At 37.5% G+C, this 21,632-nt stretch overlaps 1 protein-coding gene across 2 annotated transcripts in view; it reads right to left on the reverse strand.

The window, feature by feature from the left end:
- Nucleotides 1-20,989, reverse strand: part of nt5dc3 (5'-nucleotidase domain containing 3) — an 88,065-nt gene extending 67,076 nt beyond the window's left edge. For both annotated transcript variants that reach the window (XM_062043071.1, XM_062043070.1), the window contains exons 1-6: nt 20,667-20,989; nt 18,149-18,333; nt 17,967-18,041; nt 15,799-15,854; nt 12,805-12,895; nt 12,583-12,720 (exon numbers count right to left, since the gene is read on the reverse strand). In XM_062043071.1, the coding sequence (XP_061899055.1) occupies nt 12,583-12,720; nt 12,805-12,895; nt 15,799-15,854; nt 17,967-18,041; nt 18,149-18,333; nt 20,667-20,943 (822 nt within the window). In that variant the 5' untranslated portion in view covers nt 20,944-20,989. The remainder of the gene's footprint in view (nt 1-12,582; nt 12,721-12,804; nt 12,896-15,798; nt 15,855-17,966; nt 18,042-18,148; nt 18,334-20,666) is intronic.
- Nucleotides 20,990-21,632: the final 643 nt, after the last annotated feature.

A 21,632-nucleotide genomic window follows, 5' to 3' on the forward strand; every position in this document is an offset into this window, starting at 1 on the left:
TGAATTTATTTTAAAATATTTGTTCTGGAAAATCTAGAAGAAATAATGATTTGTCTTTGTTAGAAATATAGCTTGGTCCAATTTGTTATATATTCTAACACAGTGTAGATTGGATTTTAACCAATTTAAAACATGTCATCAAAATTCTAAAATTAATCTTAATCAGGAAAAATTACTTATGATGTTCATTAAATTCTTTTTTTAATTTTTTCAAAAAGATTCGAATGAGCTAGTTTTTCTCTTCTTTTTTTCGGTTGAATTTTGAATTTTAAATAGTCGAAATTGAAGATAAACTATGTTTCAAAATGTAATTGTCATTTTTTGTGTGTTTTCTCCTCTTTTAAACCGTTCAATTAAGTGTAAATATCATTAATTATTAATAATAACATAGAGTTAAAGGTAAATTGAGCAAATTGGCTATTTCTGGCAATTTATTTAAGTGTATATCAAACTGGTAGCCCTTCGCATTAATCAGTACCCAAGAAGTAGCTCTTGCTTTCAAAAAGGTTTGTGACCCCTGTTCCAAATAAACTCAAACTCAACTCAACAATAACCTCTGAAAAAAATGAAGGTGCAAAAATAGGGAATATTTAAGAAATGTAACAAAATAGTGCAAAAGTGTGGAAATGTAAACGTACACAAACGTGAGAAGTGTTTTCTGCCAGTTTAGTGCCGGCTGTGCTCAAGGGTGAGAGTGCGGCTCAGGTGGAGTGGCGTTCCTGATTAGGTCCGTTTGAAAAAATCCAAAAAACTGTCATACTGTCAAATTGACTTTTCCTTTTTTATCAACATTTCCTTCACTCAGTGACTATGCAATGTGTTATTCTTATAGCCAGACCTGTGTTTACTTCCATACCTGATGGTTTGATACTTTTACCTGATTATCTGTTTGTGTGTCACTCCCACTGACCAGTAGGGATGATGTTGGATAAGAAATTATCGAGTTCGAGCCTATTATCGAATCCTCTTATCGAACCGATTCCTTATCGATTCTCTTATCGAGTCCAGATAGGTTGTTGTATATGGAAAAAAAAACAATATTTGGTTTAACAAAAGCTCACTTCTATTGTATAAGAAAAAAATAAAATCTAATAAATAAATAAATATTGACTGTTACCCCCCTAAAAAAATAAAATAAAATAAATAAATATTGACTGTTGTAACCCAAAGTTTAAGTGGGATTTTTCAGAAAAACAAATATATACAGTAACACAAAAACAACCTGTCTCTTTGATCACTATAGGTGTATAAATAATAATAGAGTGTTAAATAAAATCAGTCCCTTGGACACAAAACTTAAAATAATACAGCTCTCCAAAAAGTGCACTTCTGCTGCTATTTGACATAACTGTTTGCTATGATGCTTTGAAATGTTTGCACTTTATTTCTTTATTGAAAGAAAATTCTATGAAGAGAAAAGTTGTTTGCAAATGTGGTTACAATGCTAAAAAATGAAAAGTTAAAAGCTAAAAAAAGAAATACACTTTATTGAGTTAAAATCTTTCTTTATAGGGGAAAAGATGTGATGTTATGAGCTAGGGAAAATAACAACTGCACTACCCAGCATGCAACGGGAGTGACGAGCATGCGCGGTAGCCCCGAAAAGTGTTGTTGCATGTCACCACCCGGCAGCTGAGAATGAGGTTATGAGCACGCTGTGAAAGTAAACGTCAAGAAATCAGCCAACACGCCTCGTCTGCATTATTTATAATTAGACAGACAACACATAAGTGTGATTTTGTTTTGTTTACAAGGAAAGAAAAACAAAAGTTAAAAAAGGGAGATGTCATATATATGTATATGTGCTGCGGTTGCTTTAAGTTGCGACAGCTGCCGTGAAGGAGGTGCGTTGCTAGCCTGGTTGCTATGTTTCCGGTTGGTCGTAAAAGTGTTCGTCATGTGTTTGTACCCTTGCTCAAATCTCTCAGTAAAGTTATTCATTGGATTATACCTTTTGTTTCGAACTTTATTACACCTTGGAGCGCGGTCCATTGTTTTTCCTGCTTTCCCTATCTGCGCCTAATGACTGAGCTACGTGACGTCCCGTCACGGGACGGGATTCGTTCCGAGGGATTCGAATAAAGAACCAACTCTTTTTCTTTACTATAGTGGTCTCGATAACGGGTACCGGTTCTCAAAAAGGGATGCGAGTCCGAGGACTCGGTTCTTTTCTTATCGAACAACCGGGAAAACCGGTTTCGAGTATCATCCCTACTGACCAGTGACTATGCAATGTGTTATTGGCATAGCCAGAGTTGTGTTTACTTTCGTGACTTTGAATATGACCAATGTATGATCATGAAACGACTTGGTATCGGATCGATACCCAAATTTGTGGTATCATCCAAAACTAATGTAAAGCATCCAAACAAGAGAAGAATAAGGGGTTATTACATTTTAACAGAAGTGTAGATAGAACATGTTAAAAGAGACAGTAAGCAGATATTAACCGTAAATGAACAAGTGGATTAATAATTCATTTTCTACCACTTGTCCTTAATAATGTTGACAATTCACTGTAAAAACATACATATACACATACTGTACATATACATTCACTGTACAAACACACACATACACATACTACACATACATTCACTGTACAAACACACACATACATATACTGTACATATACATTCACTGTACAAACACACATTTACACATACTGTACATATACATTCACTGTTCAAACACACATACTGTATACACATACTGTACATATACATTCGCTGTACACACATATACACATACTGTACATATACATTCACTGTTCAAACACACATACTGTATACACATACTGTACATATACATTCGCTGTACACACATATACACATACTGTACATATACATTCACTGTACAAGCACACATACACATACTGTACATATACAAGTACATATGCACACATACACTCATGCACATAATCACGTTTCATCAAACATATATTAACGTTGTTGCCCTAGGGTAAACTGGGTATAACACATGGCACACTGACAAAGCTTAACCTAATGTTACTATAACAATCTACAAGGTTAAGGTTGCTTCTCTTTCTTCCCCTCCATTTTTCTGCATTCTTTCGTATCTCAAGTTATCATTACGTATATGTATTGTTGCATTTGAACAATTGTATTGTTGATAATAAAGGTAAAGTACTGGTATTGTTTATTATCAATAGCACTATTTCTATTGGTATTCATATTGCTCCATTTTTAGTGTAATAATGCTCATTGTCATTTCTGTATTTTTTTTTTTTTTTTTTAATTTTCGCTAACTGCTTATTTGCTATTACTTTTACCATCATATTTGTACATGTCGTATTTGCTGATGTCGCTCTGTTGTTGTTGTTGTTGTTGTGTTTGCTGTTGTTGTTTTTGTCTCTCTGTCTAATCCCCCTCTTGTCCCCACAATTCCCCCCTCTGTCTTCCTTTTTCTCTCTTTCTATCCCCTCCTGCTCCGGCCCGGCTGCACCAAATGATAATATAAATACATTTAATAAAGTCAAAATACAAGTAAGGCAACAAGAGAAGTATCCTACACTTCTCTTTTGTAAAGTAAATCTGAACAGCCGATATGGGCATCTACATCTGCTATATGATTTGCCCGAGAAGCTGGGCAGGACATTATAAAAAAAAAATAAATAAATAAAAATTTAAAAATTTTTAAAAAATTTTAAAAAAAAATAATGTTGACAAAATAATGAAATGGAAAATGACACAATATGTTACTGCATACGTCAGCAGACTAATTAGGAGCCTTTGTTTGTTTACTTGCTAATAAAATAAAAGTTGTCTAGTATGTTCACTATTTTATTTAAGGGCAAACTTGCAATAATAAACATGTTTAATGTACCCTAAGATTTTTTGTTCAAATAAAGCAAATAATGCAATTTTTTGTGGTCCCCTTTATTTAGAAAAGTACCAAAAAGTACCGCAAAGTATTGAAATAATTTTGGTACCGGTACCAAAACATTGGTCGTCTTCTTTCGTGTATCGTCTTCATATGTCCATCTTCGTGTCGTGTAGCCACTCCCTCGTCTCAGGTCCCGCTTGGAAGAGGCCCTCCTCTGAAGGTGTTGATGATGTGGTCGGCAGTCTGCTCAGGCTCCCCGCACTCACACGCTGCACTGTCTGTTAGGCCCCACTTCTTCATGGACGCTTCGAAGCAACCGACCCCTGTGCGAAGGCGGTTCAGGAGGGTCCATTGCTGGCGAGGTAGATCTTCTCCCTCCACGCCACCTCCAGGATCCTGGATGTAGTGGTCTGTCCTGCTGACTCCCACTCCTGCTTCCATTCCACTGCCAGCCAGGCTTTGGTTGTCAGATCCTCCGGGATGGAAATAAGCATCTCTTGTGCGGCCTGATTGTATGGGTGGCGGGATTTGAGTCTGCTTGGAGGTGTTGCCATGCTGGTGGTTTCATGGAGGAGGTGCCAGCTGTGTTCCTGGGCTTTCCTTGCCAGGGCGAGGGTAGCGGCCTCTCGCCGTAGGCCGGCTGGCGCTATCCCTGCTAGGACTGGCAGGTAGAACACGGGGGTGGGTTTCAGGCAGCCACTTAGGATCCGGAGGGCATTGTTGATGGCCGTATCGACATTGGTATCGGGACAACACTACTTTCTATTGATCGAGTGCCTTTGTTCATGCAACCAACCTTGCTTCGCAGTTTCCGATTTCTTCCAAATAAGAAAAAAATGTATATATATTAAACGTTTTATCAAACGCATTTTTTATTGACATCGATTACAAGTCCATCGCAATATAGATCAGTGTTGGCGTTAACGCACTTTTTGTGTCTTTTTACGCATTGAAATCAGGGGCCGTACTTATCAAGCTTCTTAGAGTGCCATTTTACACTTAAGTCCTGAGAATTTGCGAAATTTAGTCCTACTCTCAAACTTAAGAATAAAAGCTTTTTATCAACGTTCTTAAGTCTAAGAATCACTCCTACTCTCCACGATATTTAAGAGACCTTCAGAGGTGTCTTAAGTGGTTAGGAGTTGCCAGCAGGGGATGGCACTGAGGCGAGAGAGACGTGCGCGAACATTCAGGGAGCGGAACGATGTCCTGGATTTGTTTGATGACGAGAAGCTGATCAAACGGTATCGTTTAGACAGAGCGGGTATTATTTTTGTCACAGATTTAATACTTTTCGATTCCATGTTGATTTCTGCATGTGGCTGCAGTGGGCTAGTACATATAGAGCCACCCAAACCAGTTTCAAATTAGTTGCCTAATTAATGAATTGGAAAGAAAATGTTATGACAGTAGCGTATGTGTGTGGCCGTGAGGTGAGTGACGTCAGTGAGTGTGTGGGCGAGAGAAGAGAGGGAGCGGTAGCGTGAGTGCCGGCGGGGACTAGTTTGTTTTGTATTATTTTGTAGTTTATTGTCAAAATATACACTCCCATTGTCCACTTAAATATTTCCAAGATATTTCTTTATTCTTAGACAACGGATTCCCTTCCGTGATTGGTCATTTCTATGGACACAGAAATGACGTCACCTAAAATTCCATTTACGGCACATAGTGATGTCGTAATTCAGCTCTGAGTGTGACACTTAAGATTCAGTCCTACACTTCGCTGAAAGTGTGAGTAAGACGCTTGATAACTAACTTTTAAGTGCAGCTTTCAGCAAAGAATTTATTTACTCTTAAGTCAACTCTTAGCAGACTTCTTAGGAGTCATTCTGAGAAGCTTGATAAGTACGGCCCCAGAACTCCAGAAGCCCGGACGCGGGTTGTTTTTTTTTTGCGTGTTTTTTTATTTTATTTAATCGATTAACGCTTTCCGCCGGTGTTCTGTTTTGTTTATATTTGCCGTATCAAATTTACATTCCCGTTATTTGCGTTTTTATTGGTCGAAAGTTTTATCAATCACGAATACTGCCCCATTTTGCACTCAGACAACTTTGCTGTCAAAAGAAAGACTTGATGGTAAACACTAAGTTGAGTGTAAAGTCAACTTTGGAGAGGGGTGTGGCCTGCGGGCCTGCAGCGAAGCGGGGTGTGCCAGGACCGGCCTCAAAGTCAGCGACAGGTGCATAGATGGCCCAGGTGGGCCTTATTATCTAATCACCTGTCGCTCTGTTTAAGCAGCAGCCGGGGAGGAGAGGTAGTTGGAGCTGGAGTGAGAGCGAGAGAGAGGCCGACACAAAAAGACAGTTGCTGGAAAGCAACCCGCTGAAGTATTTTTGAAAAAAAAAAAACAGTGTTGTAACCCTGATCCGGCTCTCCTGATGATGATTGGTGGTCCGAAGAACCCCCTGGAGGGCAACCTCCACATCAACCTTTTTAACTTCATCCTGTGCCATGTCTCCAGTAAATGACTTGTTTTTGTCTTTGTGAGTCCACTATACTATTAAAATAAACAAAAACATAACAAAAGTGGAATAAAAAAGCTTACAGGTGAAATGTAATTTAGAAAAAGTTGCAATGTCGACTAATAAAACAAAGCTGTTTTTTTATTTTTTTAAACTGTCGTTGCTCAAAACATAATATTGACTAAAAATGAATGTTTGTATGAATTATTGACCCAAGGCTCTTATTACTTCACATCAAATATTGCACTGAAAAATATCTTTTGTGGAAGATTTTGCATATTTTGTGTGTTTGCCCAAAAAAATAAAAAATAAACGGTTTTCTTTGACAAAAAGGGCAGAAAACAAACAAACAAAAAAACAATATAAAGAAAAAACAAAAAAACTTAGAATTGAGGAATAGATGTGAAGTTGATGTAGACTCTAGAGCAGGGGTCACCAACGCGGTGCCCGCGGGCACCAGGTAGCCCGTAAGGACCAGATGAGTTATAAAAATAGTTCAAATAGCAGCACTTACCAGTGAGCTGCCTCTATTTTTTAAATTGTATTTATTTACTAGCAAGCTGGTCTCGCTTTGCCCGACATTTTTAATTCTAAGAGAGACAAAACTCAAATAGAATTTGAAAATCCAAGAAAATATTTTAAAGACTTGGTCTTCACTTGTTTAAATACATTCATTAATTGTTTTACTTTGCTTCTTATAACTTTCAGAAAGACAATTTCAGAGAAAAAATACAACCTTAAAAATGATTTTAGGGTTTTTAAACACAAATAACTTTTTACCTTTTAAATTCCTTCCTCTTCTTTCCTGACAATTTAAATCAATGTTCAAGTAAAAAAAATGTTTATTATTGTAAAGAATAATAAATAAATTTTAATTTAATTCTTAATTTTAGCTTCTGTTTTTTCGACGAAGAATATTTGTGAAATATTTCTTCAAACTTATTATGATTAAAATTCAAAAAAAATATTCTAGCAAATCTAGAAAATCTGTAGAATCAAATGTAAATCTTATTTCAAAGTCTTTTGAATTTATTTTAGAATTTTTGTTCTGGAAAATCTAGAACAAATAATGATTTGTCTTAGTTAGAAATATAGCTTGGTCCAATTTGTTATATATTCTAACAAAGTGTAAATTGGATTTTAACCTATTTAAAACATGTCATCAAAATTCTAAAATTAATCTTAATCAGGAAAAATTACTAATGATGTTCCATAAAATCTTTTTTTTAAGTTTTTCTCTTCTTTTTTTCGGTTGAATTTTGAATTTTAAAGAGTCGAAATTGAAGATAAAATATGTTTCAAAATGTAATTGTCATTTTTTTCATGTTTTCTCCTCTTTTAAATCGTTCAATTAAGTGTAAATATCATTAATTATTAATAATAACACAGAGTTAAAGGTAAATTGAGCAAATTGGCTATTTCTGGCAATTTATTTAGGTGTGTCTCAAACTGGTAGCCCTTCGCATTAATCAGTACCCAAGAAGTAGCTCTTGCTTTCAAAAAGGTTGGTGACCCCTGCTCTAGAGATTTAAGCGATAAATAAATAATGTATGTATGCCCTGGCACACCATTATCATCATTTCATGACCGAAGCAAACAACTTTTTACACTTTTATACTGAAATAAATACACCTACAACTTATTAAATACAAATATAGAAAAAAACTACCGGCAGCGGTAAAGTTTAGATCCATGAAGGAAAGAAGAAAGTGAATGTATGTTTATAACTGAATACATTTTTGTATGCATAAAAATGTGTTTTCTTCTGTATAATTTTTTTAACGAATTAACGTTTGGGACAACCTTTTTCCAAAACACAATATAGAATGTGAGATATAACAGGATAATGCATACATTTATCATTTGTTTTCAAAACGCTTACAAAAAAGTGGGACCTCAAAAATGTACTGTGGGGACCCCATTTTGAAAATTCCTAGCACCAACCCTGTATATTGATATTGTTTTATTGCCCCGCCCTAGGTCAGAGGTCAGGGCTGTCGCGTTTTTTTCCACACCCAACTCACCCAAGCAAATGTGGAAGTAATAACCTGTCCAAAAACGTCTCGGTAGAATGAATAATCAAGAAGGACTCGATTGAATAATCGATTGAGAGGCGTGTCCCAATACTTCTGTCCATCCGGTGCGTTTTATTATTTTTGGATAGGCAACTATCAAAACGGTGTCCTTGAAAAGTCACGAGCGGCGCTATTGAAGCACAGTCTGCGGGAGGTGTGTGTGTGTGTGTGTGTGTGTGTGTGTGTGTGTGTGTGTGTGTGTGTGTGTGTGTGTGTGTGTGTGTGTGTGTGTGTGTGTGTGTTCTGGCAATGCTTACTTAATGGGGACATCACTCTGTTTACACAGTCACCTTTAGGGGACCTCTGACGGTATGGGGATACAAAAAAAACAGGTCCCCTAAAGGGAAACCTTTTTAAATGATAGTCAGGTCCATTCTGAAGATGCCTAAGTGATTTTTAAGCTTTGGCCCATAAAACATGTTTTACTGGTTAGTTTTTTCCAAAAACAAAATCTGGTTTAGTGTTCCTTCGGATGACATTTTCATACAGCATGATTATAAAACATTATTACCTTCAAGTATGATTCACATTCAGAATTTTCCATCCTTCTATATATGGTAGTTGAAGTTGCAGACAACTTCATTACTGCTAAATAGCAGTTTTCAGTCATGCCACAGAAGATGCAGGATTTGCTTTAACATTTAAGTGGTGAAACTTCCTGTTAGAATAATTGTTTCTAAATTATCACAAAAGCTTTGTATTACATTTAATTCCTGGAAGGGAGACGGGAGCTGTCTTTGGGGCCTACCAGGAGGAAGGCTCGTAAAACTCCACTGTGACTTCAAAGTGGACAGATGGCAGGATCTGCCCAATTTCCAGACGAACTCTTTTTGAAGTATTTTACGAACTCTCTTTGAACTATTTTATGTAACTCTCTTTGAACTATTTCATGGAACTCTTTTTGAACTATTCTACGACCTCTCCTTTTGAACTGTTCGGTAACCAAAGGCAACGCTGTTTACGACCCACTTCCCTCTGGAAGCAGCTGTGGTCAGGGAGAAAGTCAAATAACGAAGGCATACTTGCCAACCTTGAGACCTCCGATACCGGGAGGTGGGGGGTGGGGGGCGTGGTCGGGGGTGGGGCGGGGGGCGTCGTTGGGGGCGTGGTTAAGAGGGGAATATATTTAAACTAGAATTCACCAACTCAAGTATTTCATATATATATATGAAATACTTGACTTTCAGTGAATTCTAGCTATATATATATATATATATATATATATATATATATATATATATATATATATATATATATATATATATATATATATGTTTATTTTATTATACATATAAATAAAATAAATACTTGAATTTCAGTGTTCTGGAGGCTATCCAGTAGGTGGCAGTGTTGTCCTGTTTAAGAGTGTCACAACATTGCTGTTTACGGCAGACGAACTGCTTTACGGTAGACTAAACGTGACTGCTGTTGTTGTGTGTTGTTACCGCGCTGGGAGGACGTTAATGAAACTGCCTAACAATAAACCCACATAAGAAACCAAGAACTCGCCCTCGATCATTCTACAGTTACGACGTCATTGGGCAGGCAAGCTGTTTATATTGTGGGAAAGCGGACGTGAGAACAGGCTGTCCCCACTCAGGTCCGCATTGAGCTGGAGGGGGCGTGGCCTCCAGCTCCGGCTGAATACCGGGAGTTTGTCGGGAGAAAATTTCTGCCGGGAGGTTATCGGGAGAGGCGCTGAATACCGGGAGTCTCCCGGTAAAAACGGGAGGGTTGGCAAGTATGAAAGAAGGAGGAGTGCAATCTTTTGGCAGAGCGTGGTGCAAGACTGTACAGAGAGTACAGTAGCCGGGTCTCTCCTCAAAATTGAGTCCAAATTTAATTCTGTCTCTGTTTGATTCTTTGCTTCTTGTCTTGTTTAATAGATGTCATCAGTGTTTGAACCTGACACTTCCTATAAGAGGACAGCTGTAGTGCTGTATTCTGAGGATCATGTCTTATTTAATTTGAACTTTTTTATTTTTTTATTTTTTTAAATGGTCCTCAGTAGTCACGTACAAATGTGTGTGAATTATGCAAAATTATTTAAATTTGGTCCCCAAGAACCATATTAACTCTTTTTCCCCAGGGTCCCCAGTAAGTATGATCAGCACATTACTTCATCAATCTAGAGATTTAAAGACGTGTATGAGCTAACTGGGCAGTGGCCATTTTACCTCATTTTTTATATGCCTCCACAACCTGTAGAAAGTAAGGGTGTAACAGTACGTGTATTTGTATTGAACCGTTTCGGCACGGGGGTTTCGGTTCGGTTCGGCGGTGTACCCAACGAGTTTCCACACGAACATATTAAGTAGCCGCCCGCTTCCTTCTGCCTCTGTCTCGGTCAGTACTCTACACAGCACCCAGCATTGTCCCACCCACACAACCATCTGATTGGTTACAAACAGAGCGGTAAAAGCCATTCAGCAGTGCGCATTCAGAGCGCATGTAGTCAGTGCTTAGCGTTTAGCAGGTAATCATCAGGCTGCGGACTCTCCCCAAATGATAATAAACACCTCCCAGTCAACTACTAGTAACATCACTATGAGCAAGTTGACCTTCTAGAAATATAAAAGGCAGCTCAGCTCGCTCGCAGTCCTGGCTTGAGGTGAAGGCTAGTTCGCTTTTAGCGTCACATTAGCTCATTTTGCGGTGTGTGTGTGTGTGTTACGGACAGCAAAGCCCTGTCTGTCTGTTATTTCACTTGACCTTTTTCTGTGTTGATTGAGCTGTGTTGAAGCAGCAAAAAGGGACATTATGTTAAATGAAGAGTTTCTGTCTCTGATAGTTGATATAGTAATGTAAGTGCATCATTAAGCCTACATGAACTCCATGGTGTTCAGGGATGAATAGTCTCTCCTATTGCTATTGTACCATTTTTTCAGCTATAGTTACATTAATCATTAGTAATGGAGCAGCCTAGTTTTGAATGGCAGGGTCCCTGCTATCACATGTTGATAAAAATATAACATTTACATAATAAAAATCATCAACTACAGGCTTCCACTATGCTGCAATAAATTAAGCATGATGAGTTGACTTGAAACTGTTTAATGTTGCACTTTTTATATGTAGAAGAAAAGTTTTGTCATTTTATTTAATCTGAGCAACAACTTGAGGCAGTTTAATGTTGATTAACGTGGGCAGAATTATTATAGTGTTCCCAATGTTAAAAGGATAAAGCCATTGTTTACAAATTTGGTAAATAAATAACCCAAAAATGTACACTACCGTTCAAAAGTTTGGGGTCACATTGAAATGTCCTTATTTTTGAAGGAATAGCACTGTACTTTTCAATGAAGATAACTTTAAACTAGCCTTAACTTTAAAGAAATACACTCTATACATTGCTAATGTGGTAAATGACTATTCTAGCTGCAAAAGTCTGGTTTTTGGTGCAATTTATACATAAGTGTATAGAGGCCCATTTCCAGCAACTATCACTCCAGTGTTTTAATGGTACAATGTGTTTGCTCATTGGCTCAGAAGGCTAATTGATGATTAGAAAACCCTTGTGCAATCATGTTCACACATCTGAAAACAGTTTAGCTCGTTACAGAAGCTACAACACTGACCTTCCTTTGAGCAGATTGAGTTTCTGGAGCATCACATTTGTGGGGTCAATTAAATGGCCAGAAAAAGAGAACTTTCATCTGAAACTCGACAGTCTATTCTTGTTCTTAGAAATGAAGGCTATTCCACAAAATTGTTTGGGTGACCCCAAACTTTTGAACGGTAGTGTATATTTTGTTTTTTTCTTACTGTACCGAAAATGAACCGAACCGTGACCTCTAAACCGAGGTACGTACCGAACCGAAATGTTTGTGTACCGTTACACCCCTAGTAGAAAGGGTGGTCCCCACAAGTGATGATCAAAAACTTGGTGCCCATTCCATATGATAACCAGTATGTGTGTGTGGTGTGTGTGAGGGCTTTTAATGACAGCGATCCATCAAAGATGATTTAGTGTCACACAGAAAAGGGAGCCGCCTCCCTGGATGAATGAACACAGCGTTGGTTTCTGACAGCCGGTAGAGAACAGACACAGGTGTCCAAAGGAATGCTCGCAGAGTTATAATTAGCGTCCCAAAACAGCTAAAATTAGGGAGGCAGCTGTAAGAAGCGAACGCGTCTGTTTTTCGCTCCGCTCGACGGCGTCGACACATTTCACCGGCGTGATCACGATAGTTCACCTTGACGTCTTTGTAGAGGTGCACCGGCTCGTAGTCGATGTTGTGCTTCATGAAGAAGTCGTTGACGCACGACAAGAGGGTCATCTCCGGCAGGGAGAAGATGTCCATGAACTGTTTCATGCTGTGGCCGTGAGAACTCTACGGCAAGGGGGGGGGGAGAATGCCGAGTGATGCTGATGTTACACAGTCAGTGTGTGTGGGGAAGCGGGGGGGGGGTCTTACCTTCCCATAGAAGTCACTCATAATCTCAAGAGGGACATGGCAGCCTTCGTACATGGCGATGACTTCCTCGTCAGGAACCGGGTGAAGACCTCTGTGGAATGTGCAAAACGTGAGAGTGTTAATTGCACCAGTGTTTTTCCAACCTTTTTTTTTTGCGTTGAAAAAATGCGGAGGCACACCACCAGCAGAAATCATTAAAAAACGAAACTCAGTTGACAGTAAAAAGTCGTTGTCGCAATTGTTGCATATGACTTTAAACCAGGGGTCACCAACGCGGTGCACCAGGTAGCCCGTAAGGACCAGATGAGTCGCCCGCTGGCCTGTTCTAAAAATAGCTCAAATAGCTGCACTTACCAGTGAGCTGCCTCTATTTTTTAAATTGTATTTATTTACTAGCAAGCTGGTCTCGCTGTGCACGACATTTTTAATTCTAAGAGAGACAAAACTCAAATAGAATTTGAAAATCCAAGAAAATATTTTAAAGACTTGGTCTTCACTTGTTTAAATAAATTCATTATTTTTTTAATTTGCTTCTTATAACTTTCAGAAAGACAATTTTAGAGAAAAAATACGACCTTAAAAATTATTTTAGGATTTTTAAACACATATACCTTTTTACCTTTTAAATATCTTCCTCTTATTTCCTGACAATTTAAATCAATGTTCAAGTAATTTATTTATTTTTATTGTAAAGAATAATAAATACATTTTAATTGAATTATTCATTTTAGCTTCTGTTTTTTCGACGAAGAATATTTGTGAAATATTTCTTCAAACTTATCATGATTAAAATTCAAAAAAATTATTCTGGCAAATCTAGAAAATCTGTAGAATCAAATTTAAATCTTATTTCAAAGTCTTTTGAATTTCTTTTAAAATTTTTGTTCTGGAAAATCTAGAAGAAATAACGATTTGTCTTTGTTAGAAATATAGCTTGGTCCAATTTGTTATATATTCTAACAAAGTGTAGATTGGATTTTAACCTATTTAAAACATGTCATCCAAATTCTAAAATTAATCTTAATCAGGAAAAATTACTAATGATGTTCCATAAATTATTTTTTTAATTTTTTCAAAAAGATTCGAATTAGCTAGTTTTTCTCTTCTTTTTTTCGGTTGAATTTTGAATTTTAAAGAGTCGAAATTGAAGATAAACTATGTTTCGAAATTTAATTGTCATTTTTTTCGTGTTTTCTCCTCTTTTAAACCGTTCAATTAAGTGTAAATATCATTAATTATTAATAATAACATAGAGTTAAAGGTAAATTGAGCAAATTGGCTATTTCTGGCAATTTATTTAAGTGTGTATCAAAGTGGTAGCCCTTCGCATTAATCAGTACCCAAGAAGTAGCTCTTGCTTTCAAAAAGGTTGGTGACCCCTGCTTTAAACCATAACCAAGCATGCATCAATATACTGTAGCTCTTGTCTCAAAGTAGGTGTACTATCACAACCTGTCACATCACGCCGTGACTTATTTTGAGTTTTTTTTCTGTTTTCCTGTGTGTAGTGTTTTAGTTCTTGTCTTGCGCTCCTATTTTGGTGGCTTTTTCTCTTTTTTTGGTATTTTCCTGTAGCAGTTTCATGTCTTCCTTTGAGCGATATTTCCCGCATCTACTTTGTTTTAACAATCAATTATATTTCAGTTGTTTTTATCCTTCTTTGTGGGGACATTGTTGATTGTCACGTCATGTTCGGATGTACGTTGTGGACGCCATCTTTGCTCCACAGTAAGTCTTTGCTGTCGTCCAGCATTCTGTTTTTGTTTACTTTGTAGCCAGTGCAGTTTCAGTTTTGTTCTGCATAGCCTTCCCTAAGCTTCAATGCCTTTTCTTAGGGGCACTCACCTTTTGTTTATTTTTGGTTTAAGCATTTGACACCTTTTTACCTGCACCCTGCCTTCCGCTGTTCTCGACATCTACAAAGCAATTAGCTACCGGCTGCCACCTACTGATATGGAAGAGTATTATTACACGGTTACTCTGCCGAGCTCTAGACAGCACCGACACTCAACACCACACCACATCATTTGCAGACTATAATTACTGGTTTGCAAGGAATATTTTTAACCCAAATAGGTGAAATTAGATAATCTCCCACGGCACACCAGACTGTATCTCACGGCACACTAGTGTGCCGCGGCACAGTGGTTGAAAAACACTGAATTACACAATGTGCAAGAAAATCCTGTTTTATTAGTCAAATATATAAATACACTATATTCTTTCTTTCTTTCTTTCTTTTAGTTTATTTCGAACATGAACACATTTACATCATAATACATCACACAATTTCATATCATTTCATTTACATCATGCCCGAAAAGGAGTAGGAAGAAGCAAAGCTTATTTAATCCTACCCCTTTCCCACTTCAAAGCATTTACAATTATATAAAATCATTTATATAATTGTATTTATATATACTTACAATAATAATTATTGTCATTATTATTACATATAGGATGCACAATTAAATTAAATACATGTAAGCACAATTAAAAACATTACACAATAACAAACTAATAATAACAGAAACAATATCTGTCATTACTATATTTATTTTAATTTTCTTCAATATTTGTATTCAGAAAAAGGTGTTGCCATCACGAAGCTGAAATTGAATGGAGCCATCATGCAAACATTACTATATATGTTTATATATTACATACATATTTTTATTTTTATTGAATGCTGAGGAATATCAAATACAATTTTTTTCTGCAATCATACACATTTTTGAGCATGTTTAAAATACATGTACTGCTTCTTTTATACATTATTGATTTATTTTAATCAAAATAAAAACCACTTAATTCTGTTTATAATAGCATAATAGCATAGGAGAAGGGTATTTAACTGCATCCAAATGCTCCATTGAATTAGTATTCATAGTATATACACACACACATATATAATTACATTTTTTAAGTGAATTGAAAATCTTTTTAACAATCTTTCAGAAGTGCGTTGGACGTGAGCGTGCATAGTACTGATACCTGTATACGGTCCCCTGCTGGATGTAGTGGAACGCATCAATCTTCATCAGCAGTGCCTATCACAACAATGTCAGTGTTCACTACAAAGAAGATTGAGGAGATTCATCTCAATTACACTTCTCTCGCTAAGTACAAACCCCAAAGCCAGTGAAGTTGGCACGTTGTGTAAATGGTAAATACAAACAGAATACAATGATTTGCAAATCCTTTTCAACTCATATTCAATTGAATAGACTGCAAAGACAAGATAGTTAATGTTCCAACTGAGAAACGTGTTGTTGTTTTTTGGCAAATAATCATTAACCTGGCTTAATAATCATTAAGCCAGTGTGCCCACCCACACTGGCTTAAATGTAACTTAGATAATGGGTTTCACTATGTAAAGTGCTTTGAGTCACTAGAGAAAAGCGCTATATAAAAATAATTCACTTCACTTCACAAAAAAGTTGTCACAGGGGCATTTTTTACCACTGTGTTACATGGCCTTTCCTTTTAACAACACTCAGTAAACGTTTGGGAAGTGAGGAGACACATTTTTGAAGCTTTTCAGGTGGAATTCTTTCCCATTCTTGCTTGATGTACAGCTTAAGTTGTTCAACAGTCCGGAGGTCTCCGTTGTGGTATTTTAGGCTTCATAATGCGCCACACATTTTCAATGGGAGACAGGTCTGGACTACAGGCAGGCCAGTCTTGTACCCACACTCTTTTACTACGCAGCCATGCTGTTGTAGCATTGTCTTGCTGAAATAAGCAGGGGCGTCCATGATAACGTTGCTTGGATGGCAACGTATGTTGCTCCAAAACATGTATGTACCTTTCAGCATTAATGGTGCCTTCACAGATGTGTAAGTTACCCATGCCTTGGGCACTAATACACCCCCATACCATCACAGATGCTGACTTTTCAACTTTGCGCCTAGAACAGTCCGGATGGTTCTATTTCTCTTTGGTCCGGAGGACACGACGTCCACAGTTTCCAAAAACAATTTGAAATGTGGACTCTTCAGACCACAGAACACTTTTACACTTTGCATTAGACCATTTTAGGGCTGCAACTAACAACTAATTTGATAATCGATTAATCTGTCGATTATTCCTTCGATTAATCGATTGATGATCGGATAAAAGAGACAAACTACATTTCTATCCTTTCCAGTATTTTATTGAAAAAAAAACACCATACTGGCACCATACTTATTTTGATTATTGTTTCTCAGCTATTTGTAATTGTTGCCGTTTATAAATAGTTTTATTAAAAAATAAAAAAATTTAAACAAAATAATTAAAAGAAAATAATTAAAACAAGTAGCCTCTGCGCATGCATAGATCCAACGAATCGATGACTAAATTAATCGCCAACTATTTTTATAATCGATTTTAATCGATTAGTTGTTGCAGCCCTAGTCCATTTTAGTTGATCTTGGGCCCAGCAAAGTCGGCGGCGTTTGTGGGTGTTGTTGATAAATGGTTTTCGCTTTGCATAGTAGAGTTTTAACTTGCACTTACAGATGTAGCAGCGAACTGTAGTTACTGACATTCGTTTTCTGAAGTGTTCCTGAGCCCACGTGGTGATATCCTTTACACACCGGTGATGGTTTTTGATGCAGTACCGCCTGAGGGATCAAAGGTCCGTAACATCATCGCTTACGTGCAGTGATTTCTCCGAACCTTTCGATGATATTACGGACCGTAGATGGTGAAATCCCTCAATTCCTTGCAATAGCTCGTTGAGAAATGTTGTTCTTAAACTTAAACAATTTGCTCACCTATTTGTTCATTGTTTGTGAATGACTGAGCATTTCATGTAAGCTGCTTTTATACCCAATCATGGCACCCACCTGTTCCCAATTAGCCTGTTCACCTGTGGGATGTTCAAAATAAGTGTTTGATGAGCATTCCTCAACTTTCTCAGTCTTTTTTGCCACTTGTGCCAGCTTTTCTGAAACATGTTGCAGGCATCAAATTCCAAATGAGCTAATATTTGCAAAAAAGAACAAAATCTACCAGTTGGAACATTAAATATCTTGTATTTGCAGTCTATTTAATTGAATATAAGTTGAAAAGGATTTGCAAATCATTGTATTCTCTTTTTATTTACCATTTACACAAAGTACCAACTTCACTGGTTTTGGGTTTTGTATAAGGTGTGAATAAAAAGGAGATCTCACCTTCTGGACATCATAGTGAAGACCCCTCACAGCAAAATTGGGGATATACTCATAATTCCGTAAGCTCTCTGGATACTAGGTTGAAGAAAAACAGGTTTTTTTAATAGCAGAACGGAAGAAAAACACACGAGTAATGTTAATTGTTACATCTCACATCAAATAATGCATCATTTACAACGCACCCTGTGCTTAGTGATCAGGATGTCCCGCGCTATGTTGAAGATGAGGGTGTGGAGGTGACTGGAGTAGAAGGCCAGCGTGTAGTCGTAATCGAAGCCATAAATCTCGATGTCCCTGAGGCTCATCTCGTTGTTGGCGAAGATGGTGTCGGGGTTGACGGGTGTGCCGGTGATGGACGGGAGGACATCTGAGAGGACAGGAATACTCAATGATATGTTTATCGTTGGGGTTGTCGAGTCAAGTCAACTGAAGAGATCGGAAGGCACTGCCCACGTTGAGCGAGTCAAGAAGCACGATCCTGGAATGACAGAAAACCAACAGAACCAGGACAGGACTCCTGGTAGGGAAGAAACCTTGCTCTGCGGGACGGCCGTCTGCCTCGACCGGTTGGGTTGAGATAGACGGACGGAGGACTAAGCTTAACCAGGACAAGACTGAAGTTTTAGTCATTGGCCCTGAGGCCCTGAGAGAGAAACACACATCAAAACTACAATCAGTGTCTTTAACTGCATCACTACGAGCGAAAAATCTGGGCGTCGTTTTCGACTCTGACCTCAGTTTTATACCAAAAATATAACAAAAACTGTTTTTTAATGCTTTCTAGTATTGCACCTTTGCAATTACTACAAAATTCAGCGCCACGTGTCCTGACAAAAACCACAAAGCGGGCTCACATTACACCAGTTTTAAAATCTCGCAGTGACGCGGCACAGTGGTTGAAAAACACTGCTCTAGACAACACAGACACTCAACAACAACACATAATTTGCAGACTAGAATTACTGGTTTGCAAAAAATATTTTTTAGACCCAAATATTGTGAAATTAGATCATCTCCCACGTAACTACACACACAGGCAGACAGCTAACAAACAATCCAAGACGTCTAATAAAGTTCCAAAGCAGATTAATTTTCAGGCAAATCATATAGTAGATGTAGATGCCCATATCGGCTGTTCAGATTTACTTTACAAAAGAGAAGTGTAGGATACTTCTCTTGTTGCCTTATTTGTATTTTGACTTTATTAAATGTATTTATATTATCATTTGGTGCAGCCAGGTATTTTCATATCGCCACAAGGTGTCAGTAAGAGTCTACAACAGGGGTGTCCAAACTTTTTCCACTGAGGGCCGCATTCTGAAAAATCAAAGCAAGCGGGGGCCATTTAGATATTTTTTTATTTTAAAAACCAATACAATATATGTATAACAAATATACATTTAGGCCTCCACTCAGGCTTGATCCCGGGGACCCCAAAGGGTTTTGGTCAACAAAATATAAAAAATGTGTCATTATTCAGTATTATTATTTTTATTATTATTCAAGTTTTAAATCTCTAGATCAACATTAGGTCTATCTGTCAATATAACGGTTTTAAATATTTAAGTTGTATGCCCTTGTTGTCAAAGAAAACCCTGTTTTTTTATGGAAAAAACACAAAATATGCAATAATTTCACACAACAAAGTTTTTTAGTGGAATATTTGAGATTATATAATAATTGGAGCCTTAAAAAGGTCAATAACTCATAACAACATTGATTTTAATTCATTATTATTTTTTTGAGCAATGACACTTAAAAACAAATCACACTAAAATTATTATAAATAAATAATTATAGTGTTAAAAATATATATATATTTTTTTTACTGTTTACTTTTAACACAATAATCTCGAGATCAACTTCAGATCCATCCGTCAATTATACGTTTTATTGTTGTTTATGTTTTTCGTTTGTTCGTTTTAGGCCCTTTGAAAAAAACAGCTCAGTTTTTTATATGGCAAACACAAAATATGCAACATTTTCCCCAAAAATACCTCAAATGTGACGTAATTGGAGCCTTGAATAGGTCAATAATTCATAATGACATTGATTTTGATTCATTATTATTTTTTAAAGAAAGAAACAGCCTGCATGGCAGCTTTGTGTTATTAGAGTAAACATTGCGACATTTTCTTGTTACATTTCACCTGTTTGCTCTTTTATACCACTTATGTTTTTAATTTTTTTCAATCGTATTTTTAAAATGGGCCGTTAAAAAATGACCTGCGGGCCACAAATGGCCCCCGGGCTGCACTTTGGACACCCCTGGTCTACAATCAAATGGGCATAACATTGCCGTCCCACAGGGCATTTCCTGTGGGAAGGGATTCGTTCCCAGGGATTCGAATAAAGAACCAACTCTTTTTCTTTACTATAGTGGCCTCGATAACGGGAACCGGTTCTCAAAAAGGGATTAGAGTCCATGGAATCGGTTCTTTTCTTATCGAACAACCGGGAGAACCGGTTTCGAACATCATCCCTACCCACGGCACACTCCGCGGCACAGTGGTTGAAAAACACTGCCCTAATATATGAGCCCTCTTTTAAGGCAGCACTTGCCTTGACCTTAAAAAGTTAAAATGACCTTAAAAAGTTAAAATTCCAGGCCTGTCATGTAACTAAATAACGTAATCAATATATTTAAAGTTGTATAGTACTGTGACACACAAAAAGGAGAGTACTTTCAAATAATCATACCTTGTGTGTATTTTTTGGTCTTATTGTAAACAGACCACAAGGAGCTACTGGACACACGTGACGGTGATGACGTCGATAAGTGGGCGGTCCTCCGAAGAGTGCTAGCTTGTAGCGGCAACAGTTCACTACGTCCACGGTCCACCGCGCCGAAATTCCGTCCCCACACAAGAGCCGCGGGGCGGGAAGCTCTCAAGACTCGACAGGAAACCCGCGCGGCTCCCTGGAGAGAGACTCTGCGGGTAAGCAGACACGAGAGAGGCGCTGACAAGGACGCCATTATTGTCAGTCTCCCCCCCTGTCAATACCTTAAACGATGCTGTGACGTCACGTCCGTGTTTGGGGACGAGCGCAGCCAATCAGCGACTCGCTTCCGGTTTGGCGCACGTCGCTTATAAAAATGAAAGTTTATCAAAAAATAATACATGTTTTTACTAAAATAGCGTCGCATGATTACAATTAAAAAATAATAATGTATCGATGAGTTTATGTTTTTGGATAAAGAAGACTATTTATTCCACTGTTGGAGGGTAATATCTACATGCAGTATGGACAGCATATAGCAGGGGGCGGCAACCCAAAATGTTGAAAAAGCCATATTGGACCAAAATTAAAAGCCTTATATAAGTTATAATGAAGGCAACACATGATGTAAGTGTCTATATTAGCCTACTATCAAAATTACTGTAAAAGTCTTGTATAAGTGTTATAATGAAGACAACACATGATGTAAGTGTCTATATTAGCCAGAGGTGTGGACTCGAGTCACATGACTTGGACTCGAGTCAGACTCGAGTCATGAATTTGATGACTTTAGACTCGACTTGACAAAATGTAAAGAGACTTGCAACTCGACTTAGACTTTAACATCAATGACTTGTGACTTCACTTGGACTTGAGCCTTTTGACTTGACATGACTTGCTACTTTCCCCAAAACCCAAAGCTTAAAAAGTTATTTGGGAGCGCTC

This window comes from Entelurus aequoreus, linkage group LG03, assembly GCF_033978785.1.
Source record: "Entelurus aequoreus isolate RoL-2023_Sb linkage group LG03, RoL_Eaeq_v1.1, whole genome shotgun sequence".
Taxonomy (NCBI): domain Eukaryota; kingdom Metazoa; phylum Chordata; class Actinopteri; order Syngnathiformes; family Syngnathidae; genus Entelurus; species Entelurus aequoreus.